General features: G+C 33.8%; 1 protein-coding gene across 1 annotated transcript; it reads left to right on the forward strand.

Moving 5' to 3' along the window:
- Positions 1–638: 638 nt before the first annotated feature.
- Positions 639–27,211, forward strand: slc25a22b (solute carrier family 25 member 22b). Its single transcript, XM_056462698.1, has 10 exons — positions 639–658; positions 2,675–2,800; positions 3,392–3,447; positions 3,550–3,640; positions 7,804–7,861; positions 13,968–14,028; positions 19,588–19,747; positions 19,830–19,984; positions 26,902–26,977; positions 27,058–27,211. Exons 1-10 carry the CDS (start codon positions 639–641, stop codon positions 27,209–27,211), a joined length of 957 nt encoding a protein of 318 aa, XP_056318673.1.

Consider the following 27,211-nt stretch of genomic DNA (forward strand, 5'->3'; position numbering starts at 1 on the left):
TTCTCAGTGAATATTAAATTACTGATAGAGCTGCAGTTTTATTTTGTATTTTTATAGGTTATAAAAGTAACTTCAAAGTAAAATAATTAGTAATCTGAGTAAAAAATAACTACTAATGTAATTAGAATGCAATAATTTGTAATCGATTCCTTTTTTAAAGTAACTTACCCTACACTGTTTCTGAATGAAAGGCCTACTTTTACTACATCCAATCAGCTCGAGTAGAAAAAACAAGCCACGCCCACTGTTTTCTCATTTATTATTACGTTTCTCTAGGAACTGCCTCACAATACGAAAAAAACAAAGACAAAACAAACATATGACAGAATTAATCTACCTTTTTGGTACTTCTGTGTATAATATGTATAATGCATGTATAATAATTGGTTTGATAGCAATAATACATATTTTTTCACATTTCTAGGCATTATAAGAGAGATTTCAGCCTGAAGTCCTGCTCATCTCCCTCTTTTCAGTGACCATGTTGAACATCCTCGCTGACTATAAATCGCACAATCAGGAACAGCGATGGACATCAATATCAGCCATGGCGAATGCAGTTCTGACCCTCTGAATATTTGCAAATGTGATGCCATAACATCTGCTCTGATACATTGACTGCTTTGTATTCATTTCAAATGGCTGACAATCAGATCAGGTGAGTTTTATTTAGAGGCCATGGTTATAATAACTATAATATTGACAGTATATAGAGTGTGTGCAGCCATTGGAACCTTATTGGTCTCATTCACTTCAATTAATTTTTTAGACATTAAAAATATCTGGTTATGCTGCTTAAATGTGCCATGAAGTGCTGTGAAATGTGCATTATTCAATGTTTGATGTAATCTCAACTGAAAAATAAAACCATGATGGGACAGTGTAGCTCCTCCCCTTAAAAACAGCCAATAGCGTTTGGTTTTATCACAGCTCTGCCAGTAAGAGTGGTTGAACATCAAATGAAAAGCTAATGAGAAGCATCTTGAAGGGGACAGGCTAAATCCTAAAAGGAGCAGTTTCAAAGAGCTATAATACATGATTTGTTTGGTATTTTAAGATGAAACTTTACATACACACTTTAGGGACATCCAAAACTTGTTTTACTCTCCGTAATAGGTCCCCTTTAAGCACATACAACGAAATAAAAACATTCAACAGTCATTTCTCTGCAGGAAAGCCATTCAACCCATGTGTTGACAATATTCCTGTTCATTATTTCATGTCATGATTGAAATATTGTGTCATCATTCTGGAATAAAGTTGAAAATCACTTACTGAATCATTAGATATTTAGTTATTGTTACCCCAAAAAATACCTACACTATTAAATTATTAATTAATTAATTCAATTATATTAATACGTATTTAAATTTTGGAATACTACGTTTTCACACATTTTACAATACATTTTCAGCTTAATTATATGAGAATTTAATATGTATATAAAATATTTTTATGTAAAAGCATAAGCTGAAGTTGCGATAATTATCTCTATCATAATTTCTGATTTAAAATATTAATAATAAAAATATAAAGAAAGAAATATTTAATTATAATTTTAGATTATTTAATTTAATATTTTTATTATTTATTTAATTTTTTTATTGAAACTTTGTGCCATCATTGTGTAATAATAATGAAAATCCCTAACTGAATCCGTAGATATTTAATTATTGTTACCCAAAACAAATATACTTACACTATTACATGCATGGGTCCCTAGTGACCCAATATACTTATGTTATATTTATATATGTTATTTTATATATGTTATATTGTTATATATTTATATTATTATATGTTTAAATATTGGAATACTACTGTATGTTTCAGCACATTTACCTATACAGGCTCATTCTGAAAATGTACCCCTATATATATTTCTGGAGAGCGACAAATAGAAGGAGGTACATTTTTTTACCAGTTTTTATTTTCACGAATCCACCAGATGCCACTGTGTACCCTTTTTCAGATCTCAAATTTCACTCGCGAGTGCCAATCACGCCTGCTGTGCATGCGTAAATCCACCTGAGGTCGCTGTCGACTGACTGAATGACTGACCGATCGACTGACCTACCCTCTTCCTTTCCTAAACCCAACCAATAGTGTTTTCAAAAGCCACAATTTACTCACCCATGCACCCACTTCCCTAAACCCAACCCTTTTAAAAAAAAAAGGCAATACAGAAAAAGAAAAACTCTCGCCTGATTTTTACCACATTTTCAAATTTTACCACATTCTCACCCTGGTATTTACTTGCTTATTTTATTATTTGGATTCTGTTTTTGTGTTACTCACTTTCTCGAACTGTTCCTCACCGGACTTGAACCCTGTCTTCACGGTCAACTCCTCTCTGTATCTCAAATCCGCTGACGTACATGATGAGCTAACTGGACAAACTGGTAACACCGGGAAAGCCGTCCATACGGAGCTAAGCGGTCAGCTGGTAGCGCAAAAAAGAAAAAATTTAGGCGTTCGTTTTAAAGATGAAAAGCAGCCATACATTCCTCTAGCTACATAATTCATGATCTCCAGAAACGTATAGGGCTACGTTTTCAAAACGAGCCTATGTTGATGCCTTTAAACAAACGGCTTTGACAGTCAGGGTGAATTTCTTTCATTTGTTTGGCATCGTTTCTTTTGTGTAATATATTAATCTGCATTAATATTTCAGCCTGCCAGCCAAACTTATCAATGGAGGCATTGCTGGACTGATTGGCGTCACTTGTGTTTTTCCAATTGATCTGGCAAAAACACGCCTTCAAAACCAGCAAAATGGGTCACGCATCTACACTAACATGTAGGTTTCATTCTCCTTTCATTTTCTGAGCAAATATATGGTATAGGCTTGTGCATACAGCAGAAGTCTGAATTATTAGCCCCCCTGTATATTTTTCCCTCCAATTTCTGTTTAACAGAGAGAAGATTTCTTCAACACATTTCTAAACATAATAGTTTTATTAACCAATTTCTAATAACTGATTTATTTTATCTTTGTCATGATGACAGTAAATAATATTTGACTAGATATTTTTCAAGACACTTCTATACAGCTTAAAGTGACATTTAAAGGCTTAACTAGGTTAATTAGGGTAACTAGGCAGGTTGGGGTAATTAGGCAAATTATTGTTTAAGGATGGTTTGTTCAGTAGACTAAAAAATATAGCTTAAAAGGGGCTAATAATTTTGACCTTAAAATTGTGTTTAAAAACAATTAAAAACTGCTTTTATTCTAGCCGAAATAAAACAAATAAGAATTTCTCCAGAGGAAAAAATATTATCAGACATACTGTGAAAAATTCCTCGCTCTGTTAAACTCATTTGGGAAATATTTGAAAAAGAAAACCACAGGGTGGAGAAATAATTTTGTATGGGTGTGTTTCATTCACAGGTCTGACTGTCTGATGAAAACTGTGCGGTCTGAAGGATTTACTGGGATGTACAGAGGTGATTGTGTGTTTGTGTTTAGTTCATCCAGAAGTGTTGATGCTCAGAGAAACTCTATTATTTCTGTATTTTCCCTCCTGATATCCCTCCTTTCATGTGTAGGGGCTGCTGTTAATCTGACTCTTGTGACTCCAGAAAAGGCCATCAAACTGGCCGCCAATGATTTCTTCAGACAGCAGCTCTCCAAAGATGGGTGAGAAGAAAACGCTATTTATTTACACCTTGCAGTGCAATGGGAAAATCAATAAACAGAAGTTCATTTCTCATATTTCTTACTTGGGTGCTTAAAATTTAGGATTACAAGTTTGATTCTGCAATTTAAGTCATTAAGAGACATGCATGTGCATTCAATTTAAAGGAATTCTCAGTTTAATTCTGAGTTATAATAATTCCTTACATTTATATAGCACTTTTCTGGACACTAAATGTGCTTTACACATTGGGGGGAATCTCCTCATCCACCACCAGTGTGCAGCATCCACTTGGATGACACGATGGCAGCCATATTGCGCCATACTGCACACCAGCTGATTGGTGGAGAGAAGACAGAGAGATGAAGCCAATAATGATATGGGGATGGTTAGAAGGCCATAATGGAAAGAGGCCAGTGGGCAAATTTGGCCAAGATGCCAATGTCTTATCCGCAGTATAGAGTCCCCATCAATATACTGGGGCGTTAAGACCCACACAGACCGCAGTTTGAGCACTCCCTGCTGGTCTCACTAATACCATGTGGTCTCTAATCCAGGTACTGACCTTAGCTTCAGTTGATGACCATGTGAGAGATGCAGAGAACTAGCTGCCGGCTATGCACAATAATGCACAATCCCTATTAAAAAAGAGAAAGACAGAGATTTGTTTAGAAAAGTATAACTGGAATATTTTTCTTAAAATTGTAAATATTTTTCTTAAAATCACCTATAGAGCATATATTATTGGGTATATTATTATGCATTTAGGTTTATTCAGAAATGTTAAATAAATAATATTGTTCATCTATAATCAAATAGATTTTCATTATATATATATATATATATATATATATATATATATATATATATATATATATATATATATATATATATATATATATATATATATATATATATATATATACAATATTTGAAAGAGAAAAAAAAATCTAATATTTATATATTTTTATTAAATTAAAAGGACCAAATTGGAAAATATAAAAAAAAAAAAATCTAAAGGGGGGCTAATAATTCTGACTTCAACTGTGTGTGTATATATATATTATAACAAACAAAAATTAGACAATAAGAGAAACTCTAAAAATACTAATTAATACAAATTATTATTTAGCTTTGTTTATTTATTAACATTATCTATGAATAATTACAATTTCTGTTGCCTGTAACGTTACAAGTTTTTCTTTCTTTCATTACATTTTTCTTTACTTCTATTTTTACTATTAACATTTTGAATCAGAAATGACAGAAATATAGCAACATAGGCTTATACATTTACATGTAAACATTTCATATACATATTATATTCTTATATATAAAATGCTAAAATCCATCTATATATTCTTATATATAAAATGCTACAATTCATATATATATATATATATATATATATATATATATATATATATATATATATATATATATATATATATATATATATATATATGAATATGAATTTAAGCATTTTATATATAAGAATATATAGATGGATTTTAGCATTTTATATATAAGAATATAATATGTATATGAAATGTTTACATGTAAATGTATAAGCCTATGTTGCTATATTTCTGTCATTTCTGATTCAAAATGTTAATAGTAAAAATAGAAGTAAAGAAAAATGTAATGAAAGAAAGAAAAACTTGTAACGTTACAGGCAACAGAAATTGTAATTATTCATAGATAATGTTAATAAATAAACAAAGCTAAATAATAATTTGTATTAATTAGTATTTTTAGAGTTTCTCTTATTGTCTAATTTTTGTTTGTTAAAATATACATAAAAAAAAAAAAAAATAAAATAATATATATATATATATATATATATATATATATATATACACAGTTGAAGTCAGAATTTTTAGCCCCCCTTTGAATTTTTTTTCTTTTAAATATTTTCCAATTTGGTCCTTTTAATTTAATAAAAATATATAAATATTTGATTTTTTTTTCCTCGTTCAAATATTTCCCAAATGATGTTTAACAGAGCATGGAAATTTTCACAGTATGTCTGATAATATTTTTTCTTCTGAATGTGAGTCTTATTTGTTTTATTTCGGCTAGAATAAAAGCAGTTTTTCATTTTTTTCTGAACCATTTTAAGGTCAACATTATTAGCCCCTTTAAGCTATATATATTTTTGATAGTCTACACAACAAACCCAGAACATTAAATGAAACTAATTAAAGTGGATAAATATTTATTGATATAATTGATATATTTAAATTTATTTCAATATTATATTTTAAGCAACCATTTTTTTAGAACATGTATGAAATTACCGCTTTTGTCCACCCAAACTTCCACCTCTCAGAATAAACCTTCATTATACAGTTTTAGTAATTTGTATTCATTAAAATGACTTCATTTTCTCATCTGCGTGACTCATTTACTCATGAACGTGCTCTGCGGTGGGACGTAATGGAGGTCTCATAACTTATTGAACAGTTGCACTGATTTAGAAATCGCCTTTTTAATTTATTCTTTTAGCTGAGGGCGATGAAGTCTCAGCTCCACTTCTGATTTTCTAAGAGAATGAGTCCACCGGGCCGCTGGATTTGCACGCAGACTTTTGAAAACAGAGCAGATCTCGATAAAAGCTTGTGCATTATGGATTGATACCACAGTATAACTCTGTACACCTTGAATAGACCTGCAGCTCTGGTGAGCATCTCGGTGGAGACTAATAGCTCGATTTCTGAATTATTGATTAATATGGCCTAGCAGACTGCAATGTGTGGATGAATTATTGAAATAAGTGTGTGTTTGGGTGTGTGATGTCATAGCAGAGGAAGAGCCAAGAGCTTCATGTTTAAAAAATCTGTACGTTAAGCCTAAAATGCATCAAAATAATATATTATTCCAGCCTGATCTCACGAGAAAACGTAAGTATATTACGTTTTGATAGTTTAGTGGCTAATTCGTACGAATTCATACGAGTTCAGTCGTACGAAATTGTACGATTTTAAAAAGGAGGTGTGGCACCGAACCCCACCCCTAAACCCAACGGTCATTGGCGGATGAACAAATCGTACTAAATTGTACGAATTAGATCGTACGAATTCATACGAATTAGCCACTAAATCAAAAAGTTACGAATTGCTGTGAGATTGTGTTGATTATTCAGCTATTATTAAAAATGCTGCCTCACTATAAAATATATTGTGCCCTGTTATAATTTATGAATTATTTACACCAGGGGTCACCAAACTTGTTCCTGGAGGGCCGGTGTCCTGCAGATTTTAGCTCCAACCCTAATCAAACACACCTGAACAAGCTAATCAACATCTTACCAGGTATACTTGAAACACCCAGGCAGGTGTGTTGAGGCAAGTTGGAGCTAAACCCTGGAGGTACACCGGCCCTCCAGGACTGAGATTGGTGACCCCTGATCTACACGCTGAGAAATGCTTGATTATTTAAATACAAATTGGGTCAAATATAGACTAACCCAAACATCAGGTTAAATTTGGTCCTTTTAATTAAAAAAAAAAATTAACCCAGCAGTTGAGTTATGCCGAGTTCATACTGCATGATTTTCAAAATAGTCATGTCATAGATGTTTTCACACTGCATGACTATCTGGCGTAGTATTCCGTCTGTGCTTTTTTACACTGCAAGTTGGATTGAGAGGAGTCTGGCTGCAGACTCGGTGCAAATGCAATTTGAGCTGCATCCAATGCTTTTTAATGCACTCATGCACTCAGAAGTTTCTTGAAAAATATCTAGTAAAATATTACTTACTTTCATCATGGCAAAGACTAAATAAATCAGTTATTAGAAATGAGTTTTTAAAACTATTATGTTTAGAAATGTGTTGAAAAAATCTCTACGATAAACAGAAATTGGGGAAAAAATAAACAGGGGGGCTAATAATTCAGGGGAGCTAAAAATTCTGACTTCAACTGTATATATATATATATATATATATATATATATATATATATATATATATATATATATATATATATATATATATTAGCATTTATGTATGTTAAAATACGCTAGTTAATTTAAGGTTATTATTTTATGGTAAGATGTGTAAAAACAATTTGAAACATTTCTCTTAAAATAAGATCTGCCCATCTAAACAAATAAAGCTCTCTCCTTCTCTGCATGTTTTGTTTTATTTCTGGCTCTCTTGCAGGCAGAAGTTGACGCTGGTTAGAGAAATGTTAGCTGGTTGTGGTGCCGGGACCTGTCAGGTTAGTCTCTCTCTCTCTATTCTGCACTCATGCGATTCACATTTCTCAAACTCACACAAAGCAGCTGCTTGTTCCTCCAGTGTTGAGTTTCCTAAAGTACTTTGCTGGCTTAAGTACAACTGAAAGGGAACTGTGCAGCCAAAATGCAAATTCTGTCATTAACCGTGTCTTTGAAATCTTGTTTCAAGCTACTCACTATGATTTGTTTCTGTTCTCCATGGGCTTTTTTAAATTCTAATTATTCGAAGTTGACATTTATTATTATTATTATTTTTATTATTATTATTATTAAAGGCACAGTATGTAATTTTAAACACTAGAGGGTGCGTTTTCACAACAAACAAATGTGTTAAGGTTGTTTATAAATGTATTGAGGTTGTTTATAAATGTATTGAGGTTGTTTATTAATGTTTTGATGTTGTTTATAAATGTTTTTAGGTTGTTTATTAATGTCTTGAGGTTGTTTATAAATGTTTTGAGGTTGTTTATAAATGTTTTTGAGGTTGTTTATAAATGTATTGAGGTTGTTTATAAATGTATTGAAGTTGTTTATTAATGTTTTGAGGTTGTTTATAAATGTATTGAGGTTGTTTATAAATGTCTTGAGGTTGTTTATAAATGATTTTGAGGTTGTTTATAAATGTTTTGAGGTTGTTTATAAATATTTTGAGGTTGTTTATAAATGTCTTGAGGTTGTTTATAAATGTATGGAGGTTGTTTATAAATGTTTTAAGGTTGATTATAAATGTTTTAAGGTTGATTATAAATGTATTGAGGTTGTTTATAAATGTATTGAGGTTGTTTATAAATGTTTTGAGGTTGTTTATAAATGTTTTTGAGGTTGTTTATAAATGTATTGAGGTTGTTTATAAATGTTTTGAGGTTGTTTATAAATGTATTGAGGTTGTTTATAAATGTCTTGAGGTTGTTTATAAATGTTTTTGAGGTTGTTTATAAATGTTTTGAGGTTGTTTATAAATGTTTTGAGGTTGTTTATAAATATTTTGAGGTTGTTTATAAATGTCTTGAGGTTGTTTATAAATGTATGGAGGTTGTTTATAAATGTTTTGAGGTTGTTTATAAATGTATAGAGGTTGTTTATAAATGTCTTGAGGTTGTTTATAAATGTTTTTGAGGTTGTTTATAAATGTTTAAAGGTTGTTTATAAATGTTTGGAGGTTGTTTATAAATGTATTCAGGTTGTTTATAAATGTATTGAGGTTGTTTATAAATGTATTGAGGTTGTTTATAAATGTCTTGAGGTTGTTTATAAATGTATGGAGGTTGTTTATTAATGTTTTGAGGTTGTTTATAAATATTTTGAGGTTGTTTATAAATGTATTGAGGTTGTTTATAAATGTTATGAGGTTGTTTATAAATGATTTTGAGGTTGTTTATAAATGTTTTGAGGTTGTTTATAAATGTTTTGAGGTTGTTTATAAATGTATTCAGATGTTTATAAATGTATTCAGGTTGTTTATAAATGTTTTGAGGTTGTTTATAAATGTTTTGAGGTTGTTTATAAATGTATTCAGGTTGTTTATAAATGTATTGAGGTTGTTTATAAATATATTGAGGTTGGTTATAAATGTTTTGAGGTTGGTTATAAATGTTTTGAGGTTGTTTATAAATGTTTTGAGGTAGTTTATTAATATTTTGAGGTAGTTTATTAATGTTTTGAGGTTGTTTATAAATGTATTGAAGTTGTTTATTAATGTTTTGAGGTTGTTTATAAATGTTTTGAGGTTGTTTATAAATGTATTAAGGTTGTTTTGAATGTTTTGAGGTTGTTTATAAATGTTTTGAGGTTGTTTATAAATGTATTGGGGTTGTTTATAAATGTATTGGGGTTGTTTATAAATGTTTTGAGGTTGTTTATAAATATTTTGAGGTTGCTTATAAATATTTTGAGGTTGCTTATAAATGTTTTGAGGTTGTTTATAAATGTATTGAGGTTGTTTATTAATGTTTTGAGGTTGTTTATAAATGTTTTGAGGTTGTTTATAAATGTATTGAGGTTGTTTATAAATGTATTGAGGTTGTTTATTAATGTTTTGAGGTTGTTTATAAATGTTTTGAGGTTGTTTATAAATGTATTGGGGTTGTTTATTAATGTTTTGAGATTGTTTATAAATGTTTTGAGGTTGTTTATAAATATTTTGAGGCTGCTTATAAATATTTTGAGGTTGCTTATAAATGTTTTGAGGTTGTTTATAAATGTTTTGAGGTTGTTTATAAATGTTTTGAGGTTGTTTATAAATATTTTGAGGTTGTTTATAAATGTATGGAGGTTGTTTATAAATGTATGGAGGTTGTTTATAAATGTTTTTGAGGTTGTTTATTAATGTTTTGAGGTTGTTTATAAATGTTTTTGAGGTTGTTTATAAATGTATTGAGGTTGTTTATAAATGTATTGAAGTTGTTTATTAATGTTTTGAGGTTGTTTATAAATGTATTGAGGTTGTTTATAAATGTCTTGAGGTTGTTTATAAATGTTTTTGAGGTTGTTTATAAATGTTTTGAGGTTGTTTATAAATATTTTGAGGTTGTTTATAAATGTCTTGAGGTTGTTTATAAATGTATGGAGGTTGTTTATAAATGTTTTAAGGTTGATTATAAATGTTTTAAGGTTGATTATAAATGTATTGAGGTTGTTTATAAATGTATTGAGGTTGTTTATTAATGTTTTGATGTTGTTTATAAATGTTTAAAGGTTGTTTATAAATGTTTGGAGGTTGTTTATAAATGTATTCAGGTTGTTTATAAATGTCTTGAGGTTGTTTATAAATGTATTGAGGTTGTTTATAAATGTCTTGAGGTTGTTTATAAATGTATGGAGGTTGTTTATTAATGTTTTGAGGTTGTTTATAAATATTTTGAGGTTGTTTATAAATGTATTGAGGTTGTTTATAAATGTTATGAGGTTGTTTATAAATGATTTTGAGGTTGTTTATAAATGTTTGGAGGTTGTTTATAAATGTTTTGAGGTTGTTTATAAATGTTATGAGGTTGTTTATAAATGATTTTGAGGTTGTTTATAAATGTTTTGAGGTTGTTTATAAATGTTTTGAGGTTGTTTATAAATGTATTCAGATGTTTATAAATGTATTCAGGTTGTTTATAAATGTTTTGAGGTTGTTTATAAATGTTTTGAGGTTGTTTATAAATGTATTCAGGTTGTTTATAAATGTATTGAGGTTGTTTATAAATGTTTTGAGGTTGTTTATAAATGTTTTGAGGTTGGTTATAAATGTTTTGAGGTTGTTTATAAATGTTATGAGGTTGTTTATAAATGATTTTGAGGTTGTTTATAAATGTTTTGAGGTTGTTTATAAATGTTTTGAGGTTGTTTATAAATGTATTCAGATGTTTATAAATGTATTCAGGTTGTTTATAAATGTTTTGAGGTTGTTTATAAATGTTTTGAGGTTGTTTATAAATGTATTCAGGTTGTTTATAAATGTATTGAGGTTGTTTATAAATATATTGAGGTTGGTTATAAATGTTTTGAGGTTGGTTATAAATGTTTTGAGGTTGTTTATAAATGTTTTGAGGTAGTTTATAAATGTTTTGAGGTAGTTTATTAATGTTTTGAGGTTGTTTATAAATGTATTGAAGTTGTTTATTAATGTTTTGAGGTTGTTTATAAATGTTTTGAGGTTGTTTATAAATGTATTAAGGTTGTTTTTAATGTTTTGAGGTTGTTTATAAATGTTTTGAGGTTGTTTATAAATGTATTGGGGTTGTTTATTAATGTTTTGAGGTTGTTTATAAATGTTTTGAGGTTGTTTATAAATATTTTGAGGTTGCTTATAAATATTTTGAGGTTGCTTATAAATGTTTTGAGGTTGTTTATGAATGTATTGAGGTTGTTTATTAATGTTTTGAGGTTGTTTATAAATGTTTTGAGGTTGTTTATAAATGTATTGAGGTTGTTTATAAATGTATTGAGGTTGTTTATTAATGTTTTGAGGTTGTTTATAAATATTTTGAGGCTGCTTATAAATGTATTGGGGTTGTTTATTAATGTTTTGAGGTTGTTTATAAATGTTTTGAGGTTGTTTATAAATATTTTGAGGCTGCTTATAAATATTTTGAGGTTGCTTATAAATGTTTTGAGGTTGTTTATAAATGTTTTGAGGTTGTTTATAAATGTTTTGAGGTTGTTTATAAATATTTTGAGGTTGTTTATAAATGTATGGAGGTTGTTTATAAATGTATGGAGGTTGTTTATAAATGTTTTGAGGTTGTTTATTAATGTTTTGAGGTTGTTTATAAATGTTTTTGAGGTTGTTTATAAATGTATTGAGGTTGTTTATAAATGTATTGAAGTTGTTTATTAATGTTTTGAGGTTGTTTATAAATGTATTGAGGTTGTTTATAAATGTCTTGAGGTTGTTTATAAATGTTTTTGAGGTTGTTTATAAATGTTTTGAGGTTGTTTATAAATATTTTGAGGTTGTTTATAAATGTCTTGAGGTTGTTTATAAATGTATTGAGGTTGTTTATTAATGTTTTGATGTTGTTTATAAATGTTTAAAGGTTGTTTATAAATGTTTGGAGGTTGTTTATAAATGTATTCAGGTTGTTTATAAATGTATTGAGGTTGTTTATAAATGTATTGAGGTTGGTTATAAATGTTTTGAGGTTGGTTATAAATGTTTTGAGGTTGTTTATAAATGTTTTGAGGTAGTTTATAAATGTTTTGAGGTAGTTTATTAATGTTTTGAGGTTGTTTATAAATGTATTGAAGTTGTTTATTAATGTTTTGAGGTTGTTTATAAATGTTTTGAGGTTGTTTATAAATGTATTAAGGTTGTTTTTAATGTTTTGAGGTTGTTTATAAATGTTTTGAGGTTGTTTATAAATGTATTGGGGTTGTTTATTAATGTTTTGAGGTTGTTTATAAATGTTTTGAGGTTGTTTATAAATATTTTGAGGTTGCTTATAAATATTTTGAGGTTGCTTATAAATGTTTTGAGGTTGTTTATAAATGTATTGAGGTTGTTTATTAATGTTTTGAGGTTGTTTATAAATGTTTTGAGGTTGTTTATAAATGTATTGAGGTTGTTTATAAATGTATTGAGGTTGTTTATTAATGTTTTGAGGTTGTTTATAAATGTTTTGAGGTTGTTTATAAATGTATTGGGGTTGTTTATTAATGTTTTGAGGTTGTTTATAAATGTTTTGAGGTTGTTTATAAATATTTTGAGGCTGCTTATAAATATTTTGAGGTTGCTTATAAATGTTTTGAGGTTGTTTATAAATGTATTGAGGTTGTTTATTAATGTTTTGAGGTTGTTTATAAATGTTTTGAGGTTGTTTATAAATGTATTGAGGTTGTTTATAAATGTATTGAGGTTGTTTATTAAGGTTTTGAGGTTGTTTATAAATGTTTTGAGGTTGTTTATAAATGTATTGAGGTTGTTTATTAATGTTTTGAGGTTGTTTATAAATGTTTTGAGGTTGTTTCTTAATGTTTTGAGGTTGTTTATTAAGGTTTTGAGGTTGTTTATAAATGTTTTGAGGTTGTTTATAAATGTATTGAGGTTGTTTATTAATGTTTTGAGGTTGTTTATAAATGTTTTGAGGTTGTTTCTTAATGTTTTGAAGTTGCTTATAAATATTATGAGGTTGTTTATAAATGTATTGAGGTTGTTTATAAATGTTTTGTAGTGGAGTAAAAGTAAAGATACTAAAAATGTACTCAGGGGGAAGTAAACATGCTCATTTATAAAACTATTTAGTAAATTACAATTCCTGAGAAAACCTATTCATTTACAGTAATTTGAGTATTTGTAATGGGTTACTTTACTCTTTGCTGTTTCCCTATTTTATACAAAACCAGACCAGAAATCACGGGTGTGTGATGACATTAGCATGAACACGCAGCACACGCTCCGTCTCAATAGTTAAAATTGAAATTTTATCATAACCTTCTTCAAAAAATTTGGAATAATGTAAGTACATAAGTCAGCAAAATATGTAACACTGTTCTAGTGTGTCTTAAATATTTGAATAAACATTTTTTAAATATTGTGATTTTAAAAAACATTGAACACATCAGTCAGATAAACAGAAAATGATGGCTTTGTATTTCGGGCAGGTGATTATAACCACTCCGATGGAGATGCTGAAGATCCAGTTGCAGGATGCCGGCAGATTAGGTAAAAGATCACTGATGTGTTTCAAATCTACCGCTAGTGTTTAGTTGAAGATATGAGGATATGATTGGATACTACTGTACATACAGTGCTCAACATATATAAGGACATTCTTCACAAATCTCTCATTTAGATTAATATATTAGTATAGGAAGCTTTACAATATTATATTTGTGCACATACATTTGATTAATCAGTACTGAATCCAAATCTGGAGATAATCTAACAAAATAATTTATGATAACGGTCCAAAATTAATATACCCAAATTTATATACCTGACTAAAGTCTTGTCGCCTATCCAAGTTTTAGGAACAAGAAATAATATCTTGATGTCTAGTTGATCATTTGGTGTCAGAAGTGGCTTATATGAAAGGCAAAGGTCTCTAGATTACCCTTATTTTACCAAAGTAAAATATGATCATGGCTTGATTTTGAATTATTTAATTAGGACAGTAAGGTCTGACTTTGCTTAGACAAAAGTCTTGTCACTTAACAGAAATAATGTCCAGTATAGAATATAAAGTCGTGGTGCAGTGTAAAAAGAGTTAATATTGTGTCTGACTCCCATGAGCTTGGAGGACTGCATCCATACATCTCTGCAATGACTCAAATCTCTTATTAATAAAGTCATCTGGAATGGCAAAGAAAGTGTTCTTGCAGGACTCCCAGAGTTCATCAGGATTCTTTGGATTCATCTTCAGTGCCTTTTCCTTCATCTTACCCCAGACATGCTCAATAATGTTCAAGAGGATGACTGGGGTGGCCAATCGTGCCGCAGTTTGACCTCCTTTGATTTCAGGAACTTTGATGTGGAGGCTCAAGTATGAGAAGGAGTGCTATCCTGCTGAAGAATTTGCCCTCTCCTTTGGTTTATAATGTAAAGGGCAGCACAAATGTCTTGATACCTCAGGCTGTTGATGTTGCACACCCCCAATACTGAATGTAACCTCAAACCATGATTTTTCCTTCACCAAGCTTGACTGATTTCTGTGAGAATCTTGGGTCCATGCGGGTTCCAATAGGTCTTCTGCAGTATTTATGATGATTGGGATGCAGCTCAACAGATAACAAAATAACCGACCTTCTGCCACTTTTCTAAACGATCAACTAAAAGTCAAACTATTATTTGTTCCTCTTACAACTTGGATCGATGATAATATAAAATTTTTTAGAGAGCAAAATTTAAGAAGAAAAAATGTAATACACTTTCTTGAAATTTTATAGTTTCTAATTTTTTTCCAATATATGACATGAATTTAAATGTAATATCTTTCTATTTCTAAAGATGTTCGGTGACTAAAATATTATTTAAATAAATATGTTCATTTAAGAAATCTGTTTTGTTTAAATGCACCAAAATATATGAGCTATATTCACTGAGAAATGGATAAAAATATTCTAATAATGCTTGCTACTTCTGCCAGTGCACAAAACACTAAAATGTCTGTTTGCACACTTGCACAGAATACCAGATATTTCTTGGTAGAAAACAACCCAGCACACTGCAAGTTATGGTGCATCCCACAATGCAGTGCACCCAGTCTGACCTTGACCACAATATCAACCATAGATAATAACAGGACACATGTGCTGAATTAAACATGACATGCAGACGTATGACAGCAGTGCAGAATAGAACATCAGGAGATTTTACATGCTACAGATCGTATGTACAGTTAAAATCAACATTATTATCCCTTCTGTGATTTTTTTTCTTTTTTAAATATTTCCCAAATGATGTTTAACAGAGCAGGGAATTTTTCACAGTATTTCCTAAAATATTTTTTCTTCTGGAGAAAGTCTGATTTGTTTTATTTCGACTTAAATAAAAGCAGTTTTAAATTTTTTTAGAACAATTTTAAGGTCAAAATTATTAGCCCCTTTAAGTAGAATTTTTTCTGATTGTCTACAGAACAAACCATCATCAATGCAATGACTTGCCTAATTACCATAATTTGCTCAATTAACCTAGTTAAGCCTTTAATTGTCACTTGAATACTAGTATACTAGTAAGCTGAATACTGGTATCCTAAAAAATATCTACAGAGTTGGCCCATTGTAACCTTTGATTTGACTCATCATCTCATCTGGGAGATGCCTTTAACACAGAGATTGTCATTTCTAATTTGACGTAACCTTTTTTGTTTGTTTGTTTCATTGCTGAGCTACAAAACAACAACTGAAAATTAAATGTTTCGATAAAATTTTGTATTAATAATAATTCCTTACATTTATATAGCACTTTTCTGGACACTCAAAGCGCTTTACACAATGGGGGGAATCTCCACATCCACCACCAGTGTGCAGAATTCACCTGGATGACGCAATGGCAGCCATATTGTGCCAGACCGCACACCACACACCAGCTGATTGGTGGAGAGAAGACAGAGGCTGTTTCTCAAATTCAAAAATGCAGAGACCACGAAGACCGGTTTTGCCAGGTTACTTCAGAAGAACAAATTAGGGAGACCATGAGAACAGAGAATGCGTCCTGTGAGAAATGAGTTGCTGCGTTCTTCCTGATGGTCACGTGACCTTCACACATTTTTAATGGAAAATTATTTAAACATTACAGCATTCATACAATGATTTATTGTTTTTCCCCTTTTCAAAATATATAATATGCATAAAACATTATAAATATACGTTGCACAATATAAATAAAACTGATTTTAATACGAATTTCAGCAAACAAACACCCTTTATGTGTTTATTCCTTTATTTAGATGTCCATGGTAATGTTTACTTTTACCGTTTCATTTAGGGAAACTCCTGAGGTAAATAAATTCTATCTCTGAACTTTAATTATAAATCTAAATAAAACGCTGCGATTCCCACCTCCAGTCGCAGTGACTTCTGGGATTTCTAGAGTGAGTTCGCTGCTCAAGTCTGCATCGGTGCATCCTCGATATCCGGGAAGTTTCACACGTCCTCTGTTCTTGTGGTCTTAAGTTTTGAAACTGAACTTTGGCAGCTGATGATGAGAACACGAGGACGCAAGACTGCTCAAGAACACATATTGAGAAACAGCCAGGAGTGATGAATCCAATTATGATATGGGGATGGTTAGGAGGCCATGATAGAAGAGGCCAGTGGGCAAATTTGGGCAGGATGCCGGGTGTCACGATCACCAGCGATCTAAACTTCATAGATTGCTGGAGAACATTCACATTTACACAGACTACAATCCTCCATTGATTACACTGACACAGCTGAAGATCACACACACATAAATACAGCTTACTTTGAGACACTCATTGCTGAGTCTTGCTATACTGTTTGTGCATATTAGGACTAGTGGTGGGCAAAGCGAAGCTTTATAAAACACTGAAACAGTCAAAGCAAATGTGTCAAAGCTTCGAAACGTTTCGAAACCCGTCTCTACAGTGACACCTAGTGATCACTTTTTATGTATTGCTCTGGAACAGCTTCAGCAAGGAAACAGTTTACGCAAATTGAGGTATTAAACCCCACGCTGTTGAGTTGAGGCTATAAGTGATTTAGTGAAGCAGTGAGAATTCCAGACGAGCAAACAGATTCGCTGGGTCTCAAAACGCTTCAGAAATGAACAATGCTTTGAATCATTTTAGTCACATGACCTGGTGTATTGAAACACTTTAGTCACATGACCTGGTTGTTTCGAATCATCTTAGTCACATGACCTGTGTGTTTCGGATCATGCTTCGGTGCAGTTTTTTGAGAATCTTGCGCTTCAGAATCTCAACACTGTGTCAAAGCGTCAGTTTCACGTCAGCCATCCCTAATTACGACACCGTTTCCTTGCCTTTCCGTGTTAGACCTTTGCTTTGTTTTGTTTGTTTACGTTGCCTGCTGCCTGCCTGTACTGACTTTTTGCCTGTGTTTTGACCATGTCTCTGGATTTCTTGTATACATCTGTTTGCCCCTGTGTTGACCGTTGATTGCCTGACCATTCTCTGTTCAATAAACCCTGCATTTGAATCCGCACCTCCATTGTCAACGTCCAACGTCACATTACACTGGGGTTAAACCCTTACTCTTTCAAAAAACATCCTGTGATTTTTAACAACCACAGAGAGTCAGGACCTCGGTTTAATGTCTTATCCGAAAGTCGGCGCTCACTGAGCAGTATAGAGTCCCCATCAACATACTGGGGCGTTAGGACTCACACAGCAGGCTGAGCGCCCCTTGTTGGTCTCACAAACACCACTTCTGGCAGCAACATAGCTTTCCCATGTGGTCTCCCATCCAGGTACTGACCGGGCGCAGCCCTGCTTAGCTTCAATGGATGACCATGAGAGAGTTGCACAGAGCTGGCTGCCGGCAAATAAATGAGTTGTAAATGAAACAAGTAAATACTGTCACACATAGAGGACTATGCAAAGTAGAGAAGTAGAAGAAATCAGCGAGCAAATCAAAGCAAAAACAAGTGTAATTCTGTTATAAGTTAGATTGTTTTGCTTTTACTGTAATAAGTTCATTTTAAAGTGTAAAACAATATATACAAAATAAAAAATAATGTAATAGTTAATAAAAAAGCAGCGTTTTCTAGTCATTTTAAAATATTATTAAGTAAATTAGGAAATTACATTTTCCTCCGGCCCATTAGCCTCAATCAAGTTTGTTTTTTGACCCTTTATAAGAAAAAGTTTGGGCACCCCTGATCTACACTGTAAAAAATCCTGGCTGCCTTAAATTTTTAAACAGAATCAAATGAACTCTATGAGTCCATTGAACTTACATTATGTTAAACTGACTTAAAACAGTTTGCGTAACATATAAAATTAAGTTAGAACATAATTAACTTAGTTTAATAAGTTGCAATGAACTAAAAACATATGTTGTCATCACCAACTGATCATGTAATTTTTTAGTGTAGGTAAATATTATTGTAACTGAAGGATGCTTTCACAGAGATGCAAATGCAGATTTGTTTACAGGAATAGTAAATCAGGCAAGGGTCAATAACAGGAGCAAACGGGTACAAACAGATCATCCAGAAGTCGTCGTCGATAAACAGGCAAATGGTCAAAACCGATTACATAACACACAACAAGGATCAAAGAACATGGCTAGAAATGCAAATAAAACGCATTGTAAAGTTACAGGTTTGTTAAACTAACAAAACAAACAAATGCACTCAGCATCGAGTATGTGTGAATGAGGTATATATAGTCCATGAAGTAAGTGCAAATTAACAGCAGCTGTGTGTCTGCGTGTGTGCTATCAGCAGAAAACCAGAACAGGTGTGTGTGAGGTGCATGACAGGAATTGTAGTCCATATGGTGACGGGATTGTAGTCAGAGTGAATTTGAATGATTCCCAGGATCTACAAGCCTGGATCGCTGATGAATGTGACAATTATGTATTGTCATCATGGCAAAGATAAAATAAATCAGTTATTAGAGATGAGTTATTAAAACTATTATGTTTAGAAATTTGTTGAAGAAATCTTCTCTCCGTTAAACAGAAGTTGGGGAACAAAATAAATGGGGGAAATAATTTAGGAGGGCTAATAATTCTGACTTCAACTGTACTGTATGTACTGCAGAATTTCTCAACAACTATATTTCTCTGACAGAGGCCCAGAGGAAGCTGATTGGTCCGGATGCTGTAAGGGGCCGGGCCAAAGATTGCACTTTTCATTTGAAGTCTCCCTCAGCTCTCCAGCTCTCCAGAAATCTGCTGAAGCACAAAGGCATCGCTGGTCTCTATACAGGACTGGGGGCCACTCTATTACGGTACTCAAACTGTGGGATGCTTTTAGCCGCCGTAGGCTTTGTTTGCATTCTTTGCCTCTTATTGGTGTTTTCTCTCCCTCAGGGATGTGCCCTTTTCTATCATCTACTTCCCACTGTTTGCTAACCTGAATAGTCTGGGCAGGAGAAACGCTGATGGTTCGGCTCCGTTTTACATCTCTTTCCTGTCCGGCTGTCTTGCAGGATGTGCTGCGGCTGTTGCGGTCAATCCTGTGGATGGTGAGATGGTCAATGTTGTGCATTTAAAGAGATACACAGTAATGTTTAACCTTTTGGGGGTCTAAAAGATGTTTTTAGTAAAAACTTGGTATCCCTTTACATGGACACTTTTCAGAAGACTGTTATGACTTGTTTAACGGTCATCAGCATCTTAAATACTTAAAAGTTTTTAATATTTTGATGTATTTATGAATGTATTATATAATCTTTGCATACAAAAAATCAATTATCGCTTATGCGAGGCTTGTAATGCAGTATCAATGGGGAAGGACAGTAAATTGAATGTTATTCTCTCTTCTGGCTGCCTTTATCAGTCTCACACAATATTTGTTCTTTTTCTAAAAGTCTTGATAACACCATCGTGGAGTTTTTCTTTTATTTTCTCAGCAAATGGGATTGTAAAAAATTATTTGTTGTACTCTCCCATTCACTGCACTCTAAGTTTACCCAACTATGACGACTTCTGCTACTGAGAAACTCGGAAATGTGAAAAGGGTCCATTAGTTAGGCATATTACTAGAGGTGTGAACCTACACTGGTCTCACGGTTCGGTTACGATTATCATGCCATCCATGATAATCCATGATCCACACACACGCCACGCGCGCTTGCTTGCTAGCTCGCTCGGGAGCGATATTGTGAGACCGCCCACTCCTGTTAAAATTACACCAGAGTTTCCGACTGCTCCTGCGGTTTTATTCGGAAATGTATTCCCGCGCATGAAATCTGGTCGGGTCCCGCTACGATGCACAGGTACAGCCGAGAGCAAAGTCACGAAGGTGGAATGGGCCACAGTGAGAAAGAGAGAGAGAGAGAAATGGAGTACTTTCATTCCCTCAATCGCAGAGAAATAGGGTCTTCTGCTGTAAGTGCCAGTGAAAGACTTTCCAGAAAACACACACACAGTGAAATTTTTAAGTAGTTGGCGCCTGTATTGTTGTAAATACCCGCGCTCGCCTCCGTCGCGACAGAACGCATATGAGATACATGATGTCAGTACATAATAACCGGTTATAATTATTACTGAACCGATACCAAACTGTCCGCGTCTGCATCGTGGTGCACCGAAGAAACAATTAATTTTGCTGTCTGGAATACTCGCTTCTGATTGGTCATAGTATGTTATTCCCAGTTAACAACTTCTAAATAACCCAGGGCACAGGCTCATCCGGGAACTTGGAATCACCTTGATTGTCAGTGAATTAGGGTTGTTACGATACTGGAATTCGTTGCCAATCGATACTGATATTTAAAAAATGTCCATTTCCCGCTAACATTTGAGCTGAGTGTCGAGTGTGTTGCTCAATCTTGACGATCGTTGAGTGTGTTCTTAAACAGCGCTGATTTGCCGTAGTGGTCATGTGCTCTACAGAAATGACTGTGATTGGCCGTGAAGGTCATCAATTCACCGCTCTTCACCAATGTTTACTGAATGTAATCACAGATACAGGGTCACTGGAGTCTTTTAAAGTCGCGATTCATCAACGGATCGCTCGTATGTCATCTTACATGCAAACCAGCTGATCGACGTGACTTCGAAATGCTCCAGTGTCCCTGTATCTGTGGTTACATTGTGGTTATTTTGGAGAACTGATGACCTTCATGACCATCACAGTCATTTCTGCTGAGCAATTGAACACAATGGCAAATCAGTGCTGTTTAAGAACGTGCTCAACAGCGCTCAAATGTCAGTGGTACATGGACATTTTTAAAATTTCAGTATTGATTGGTACTGAATTCCAGTATCGTGACAACCCTACAGTTTATAATATACAAGGCATATTATTTCAGCCTGGTCTCATGAGGAAACTTAGTGAAGTTTATCTATAAACTAATTTCGAGAGGATCACGTGCTTATGATTGCTAATGACTGGATCCGCATTTTCCAATGCTCAATGGACCAATCAGAGGACTCCTAAGCCACTACAAATACCCTGGGTTATGTACCACCGCTATCTTCGTTTTGAAGAATCCCCCCTTCCACCCCTACTCCTCCTTCTTCCTAGATGGGTGACACGGTGGCCCAGTGCTTAGCACTGTTGCCTCACAGCAAGAACGTCTCTGGCTCCAGGCTTTACCAAACCAGCAGACGTTTCTGTGTGGAGTTTGCACTTTCTCCCCGTGCTCACGTGGGTTTCCCCCGGGTTCCCCATTTTCCTCCCACCATCCAAAAACATGCAACTTAAGTTAATTGACTAATGCAAATGGGCACATAGACATGCTCCTACTAAGTAGTTATCTCTCAAGAGCAATCACTATCTGTTCATTAGCTACTATAGCAGGGGGGTTCTCGAGATCTACCTGAGCTCAAACTCCCCTCTCGCCTTGCAACGGGAGGTAGCCCCGGGCTCGAGGATCTTATGAGCTCAGGGCTCTCTCCCGGGACAGCATGCCAAACAAGCTTATAATTAATCATCAGCTAAGTGTGAACTCTTGAAACTATATTATGTTTTGCCAGTTTAGTAAGTAATTCATATAAATTTGTACACGTGAAAATGTTAGATTTTTAAAGGAGACATGGCATCAGACCCCACCCCTAAACCCAACAGCCATAGAGGGAGGAGCAAATCATACTAAATAGTATGAATGAGATTGTACAAATTTGCCACTAAATCAAAAAGTTACAAATTGCCGTGAGATAGTGTTGATTATTCCCAGGTAACAACCTCTAAATAACAAGCTCATCTGGGATCTTGGAATCCACTTGACTGTCAGTGAATACGTTCAAATCAATGATCTATACTGAATGATGATATATATGTACATTTTATTCTATACTATGAATATAGAATGTTCCCTATTATAGACCAGTGGTTCAAATCCATATATTTACATACACCTTCATATGTAGGCTGTCTGCTTGTCTGTCACGCTGCAGTTTTTAACTGTTTTTGACTGTTTGGCTTCATCTTGTGAATGAATAATACATAGTCTATATTCAGCCAGTTTTTTTCTGTCAGCTTTGGGTTTTTGACTGTTTGGTGCCATCTTGTGAATGAATAATGCGCAAGTTAGTGCAAAATCATACTCCATCATCTGTTTTCGTTTTCGTAAAGAATTAATGTACGGTGGCTGAGAAAGCTCATATTTGCAGCATTTTAAGAAAGCATGCTAACAGAAAAATGTGAATTGAGAAAACATCATCAGTTTAACAAGCGCATGAAAATGATCAAAACATATGAAAATACAGAAACAACAGAAATATGTTGGAAATGAATCCAGCTGCTTTCGGTGTTGTCATCAGAGAGCTAGTATTTCTATTTTTATTTTAACCTCCAAGTTGTACAGTTCCTTGTTGTTTGTATTTTTAATTCTGAGAGTAACTCTTATGTGTGTTCATTGTTAGGTTGTTTTACCTAATCTATGAACAAATAAATTAGTGTATGTGTAAGCAAACATTACCTAATTAAGCTGTTCATTTAAAGAAATAATTTAGAATATGAGTCATTTAATGAGATGGGTTATTCAATGTTCATGTTATCTAATGCAATAAGTAGGGGACAAAGTAGGTTACAGGTGGTTGTTATCACAGAACAAAGCCTGACAGGCTAAAGCACTGTTGTGTAAGACTGAAGGGCTTTTATTCTGCAAAAACAACCTCCTGGATGTACTTTATCCCGGTTTTTACATGGCTACTTGCCAACAAAAATAAAAATTAGATGCAAAACACATTATTCTGAGCCATAATAGTTCATTAATACGGTGGCCGAGAGAGCTTAACGTGTTAATTTATGAAAAAACGTGCAACTACAAAAAAACGCCAGCAAATTGAGAAAAGATCTTTGACAGGAAATGTGTTGCAAATCCTCACAGCGCAAACACATTAAGAAAAATTCTCACAAATAAATTAAGAAAACGTGCTGCATTTTCTCACACCACATGCAAATAACACAATGGGATTGTTTCAAGGGGACCCAAAAACGTGACGGACCTGGCTGGGATTTGCTTAGGCTGCGTCTGAAACCGCATACTTCCATACTATACAGTACGGTTAAATCAGCATGCGAGCCGAGCAGTATGTCCGGATTCATATGACTTACTACTTCCGGCGAGATTCTGAAGTGTGCATCCCATGCACGCTGTGCTATCCCATGATGCCCCACAAGAGAATTCATGAATGGGAGTGAAGCGACGCAACTGACACAGGTAGGTCACGTGACCATGACAAAATGGCTGATGTAGTACGTCATACTGTATAGAACGTACTTTTCTAACGGCCGAGTGGTACGTTTAAATTCAAATGCAGTACCTACTGAGTAGTAGGCCTTTCGGACGCAGCCTTATTGTGCCATGACTGTTGCTCAGTGAAGTTGGAGGTGACCTTTGTAAGGTGAGTTTTTTTGTTGTTGTATATTTTAACATCCTGATTACACAAAAACCTCATAGTCTTTTGTATAATATTAGCCAAAATAAACAGCCTAAATAGCCTGGTCCATCATGTTTTTGGATCCACTTGAAACATTTCCACTGTGTTCCATGCTATTTGCATGTGTTGTGAGAAATTGCAGCAGGTTTTCTTAATTTATTTGCATTGTGAGAATTTACAAGATCTTTTCTTAATGTGTTTGCCTAGTGGAAATTTACAAGATCTTTTCTTAATTTGCTGGTGTTATTTGTAATTGCATGTGTAACGGAGTAAAGAAGTATGTTAAATTAATGCTTAAATGGGGACAGCGCCATCTACAGTGTGCGTGCTGTAATAAGCGTGTGTAGAGACTAGTGTTGCCAGATGGGGCGAATTTGATTGTGCGAGTAAAAATGGCACAGGCGGCTTAACAAAATTTGGGTGGTTTTGAAATGTAAATTTTATATGCAACTTATTTAACAAAACATAACTGTGTGCTCGTACTCCATTCAGTTAGTAGTGACCTGTACATAGCCCAAACTGTGCGGACCCACCCGCAAGAGGAAGTGAAGGAAAGTTGTTTCAAAATCTGACTCCCTGGACAAATCGGTCTCCTTTTTTTCATGCTTGCGCATCACGCAGCGCCTGCAGTTAAACTCAGCGGTTTATCATGACACTTTAACTGTGCATTCACATGGGGTTTCAGAGTCAACGCTTGACCGAGGACGTGTCTGAAGTTGGGGCTGACGTGATCGTCATAACGGCGTCAGCCAATGAAATTAGTCTGTAATTGGCTACTGTCTGAGCTGGGGTATTTGCATGAAGTGATCTAATCCATTGGCGCTTGAAAAGTTCAAGGCTTCCTATTCATTTTGAATGGGTGATGTCAGGCGTTGCCAAACTGCATTGTGGATCCGTCGCTGCCGCTTTAGTGGTGTTGCTCGCTGCAGAAGTTGGGAAATTCTCAACTTTTGAAGCATCAATGGAAACGTCAGCCAATCAGATCACTTTATGCAAAATACCCCAGCTCAGACAGTAGTCGATTGCTGACTAATTTCATTGGCTGACGCTGCTATGTCGGTCAAGCGTTGACACTGAAGCCCCGCGTGAATCGGGCATTATCTGTTATTTTTCCCGCAATTAACAGCAAGAACAATCATAGAAGCATTGTCTGATTGACAAGCAGCAGCTAATTATGTTAAAAAGAATTTAAAACGCCAAATGAGATAAATGTAAATCCCATTTCAAAAGTGAAACACTCTAATAAGTAGTGTAATCTACAGAACAAAGTGCAGTGTGTGTGTGAGAGGGGTGCAGTGTTTGGATGTGATCCGGTTATGTTGTGGTTCTGTAACTGCTGGTGTTGGATGCAGTGTGGTTTAATATATATAACAGTTAAAGAAACTAGATTATTTTTCGATTTAAATAAATTTAAATAAAAAAAAATGTATCTAATATTTTGGGTGTTTTTTGCGTGTTTAGGCGGGTTTTGGACAACTTTTTGGCTGGAAAAAGTCAGCTATATCTGGCAACACTGGTAGAGTCCGCCCACAGCAGAGTTAATGCTGTGGGTAAGTCGCAAGTTTGACGTTTTTCTCAGTTAGTAAATGACCATTTACAAGTGTCTAAAGCACATAAATATTAGCTTTAATATGACTGAATGTTTCAATGTATATGTTGGGACACTGTTAAGTTGTGTTTGGCGTCGAGTGTGTTGCTCAATCTTGAGTCAGAACATGATTATATAACGAGGCCTGATTGTAATCAATTTGTGTGGCGTCTTGTGTTTTATATTTTCTATATGAGCCTGAAACTATTTACACACGCTCCATTGTACTGGTATGTTGTTAAATTTTGTTAAATGTTTGTTATTCACAATGAGTTGCTAAATTTCGCTGGTGTGTGGTGAGCGCACTGGCGCCATTGTCCTGTGGCTGCCGTCGCATCATTCAAGTGGAAGCTGCACACTGGTGGTGGTGTGGAGAGACGGGGGTCTCATGATTGTGAAGCGCTTTGAGTGTATGGCCATACACAATAAATGTGCTATATAAATACACATTACTTACTCACTAGGTGGGGATGTTTCCCTTCTTTTTGAGTTTAATTATATTGCTCTGTGTTATTCACTAACTGTACATTTAGTATTGTCATTCATTGATTTGTCATTTGTAATTAATTTCAAGTGTGTTGCATATCCAGACTGCAAAATTATGAAACCAAACACTATAGTATCACAAATTTCAAAAGAATTTAATTGGCATATTAAAAAATATGACTTTTAAATACAAAAGTATTTTTTTTAATGAGCCAGAAACTATTTACACACGCTGTCTCCATTGTACAGTAAAAAGACAGCCCAAACATGTGTTTTCTTAAATAGCAGTGTGCTAAGCTCTCTCGACCACTGTAGATGTAACATGACATGATATAATGGCTGTTTATTGACACAAGCCTGCGTCAACCGGAAGTTGCTGAGACTTTTATTTGAGTATGTTGATGATTTCTTTTAAGATGGGACAACATTTTGTGAATTCAGACTAATTGTATGTCTCTTTGCTTGTGTGTGCTGCAGTGATAAAGACCAGACTTCAGTCTTTGACCCGAGGACATCATGAGGACACTTACAGTGGAGTAAGAGACTGTATCAGGTAAGCAGACACTAACACACACACACATCTTTTGTTTCTTCTATATATGTACTGACCATCTCTCTTCATCTTCCCGATAGTAAGATTCTCCGTCACGAGGGCCCGTCTGCTTTCCTGAAGGGGTCTTACTGTCGTGCACTGGTCATCGCGCCGCTGTTTGGCATCGCACAGGTGGTTTATTTCCTCGGAGTTGGTGAATTTGTTCTCAGCCTCCTGCGTGGACAAATAAACTAA

This window comes from Danio aesculapii, chromosome 7, assembly GCF_903798145.1.
Source record: "Danio aesculapii chromosome 7, fDanAes4.1, whole genome shotgun sequence".
Lineage (NCBI taxonomy): Eukaryota > Metazoa > Chordata > Actinopteri > Cypriniformes > Danionidae > Danio > Danio aesculapii.

Excerpts from the sequence above, each read along its gene's own strand:
- slc25a22b (XM_056462698.1), top strand. The coding sequence starts at position 639 with ATGGCTGACAATCAGATCAG. Across the intron at positions 2,801-3,391 it reads TCACGCATCTACACTAACAT|GTCTGACTGTCTGATGAAAA; the intron begins GTAGGTTTCATT and ends TTTCATTCACAG. Across the intron at positions 19,985-26,901 it reads TGCGGTCAATCCTGTGGATG|TGATAAAGACCAGACTTCAG; the intron begins GTGAGATGGTCA and ends TGTGTGCTGCAG.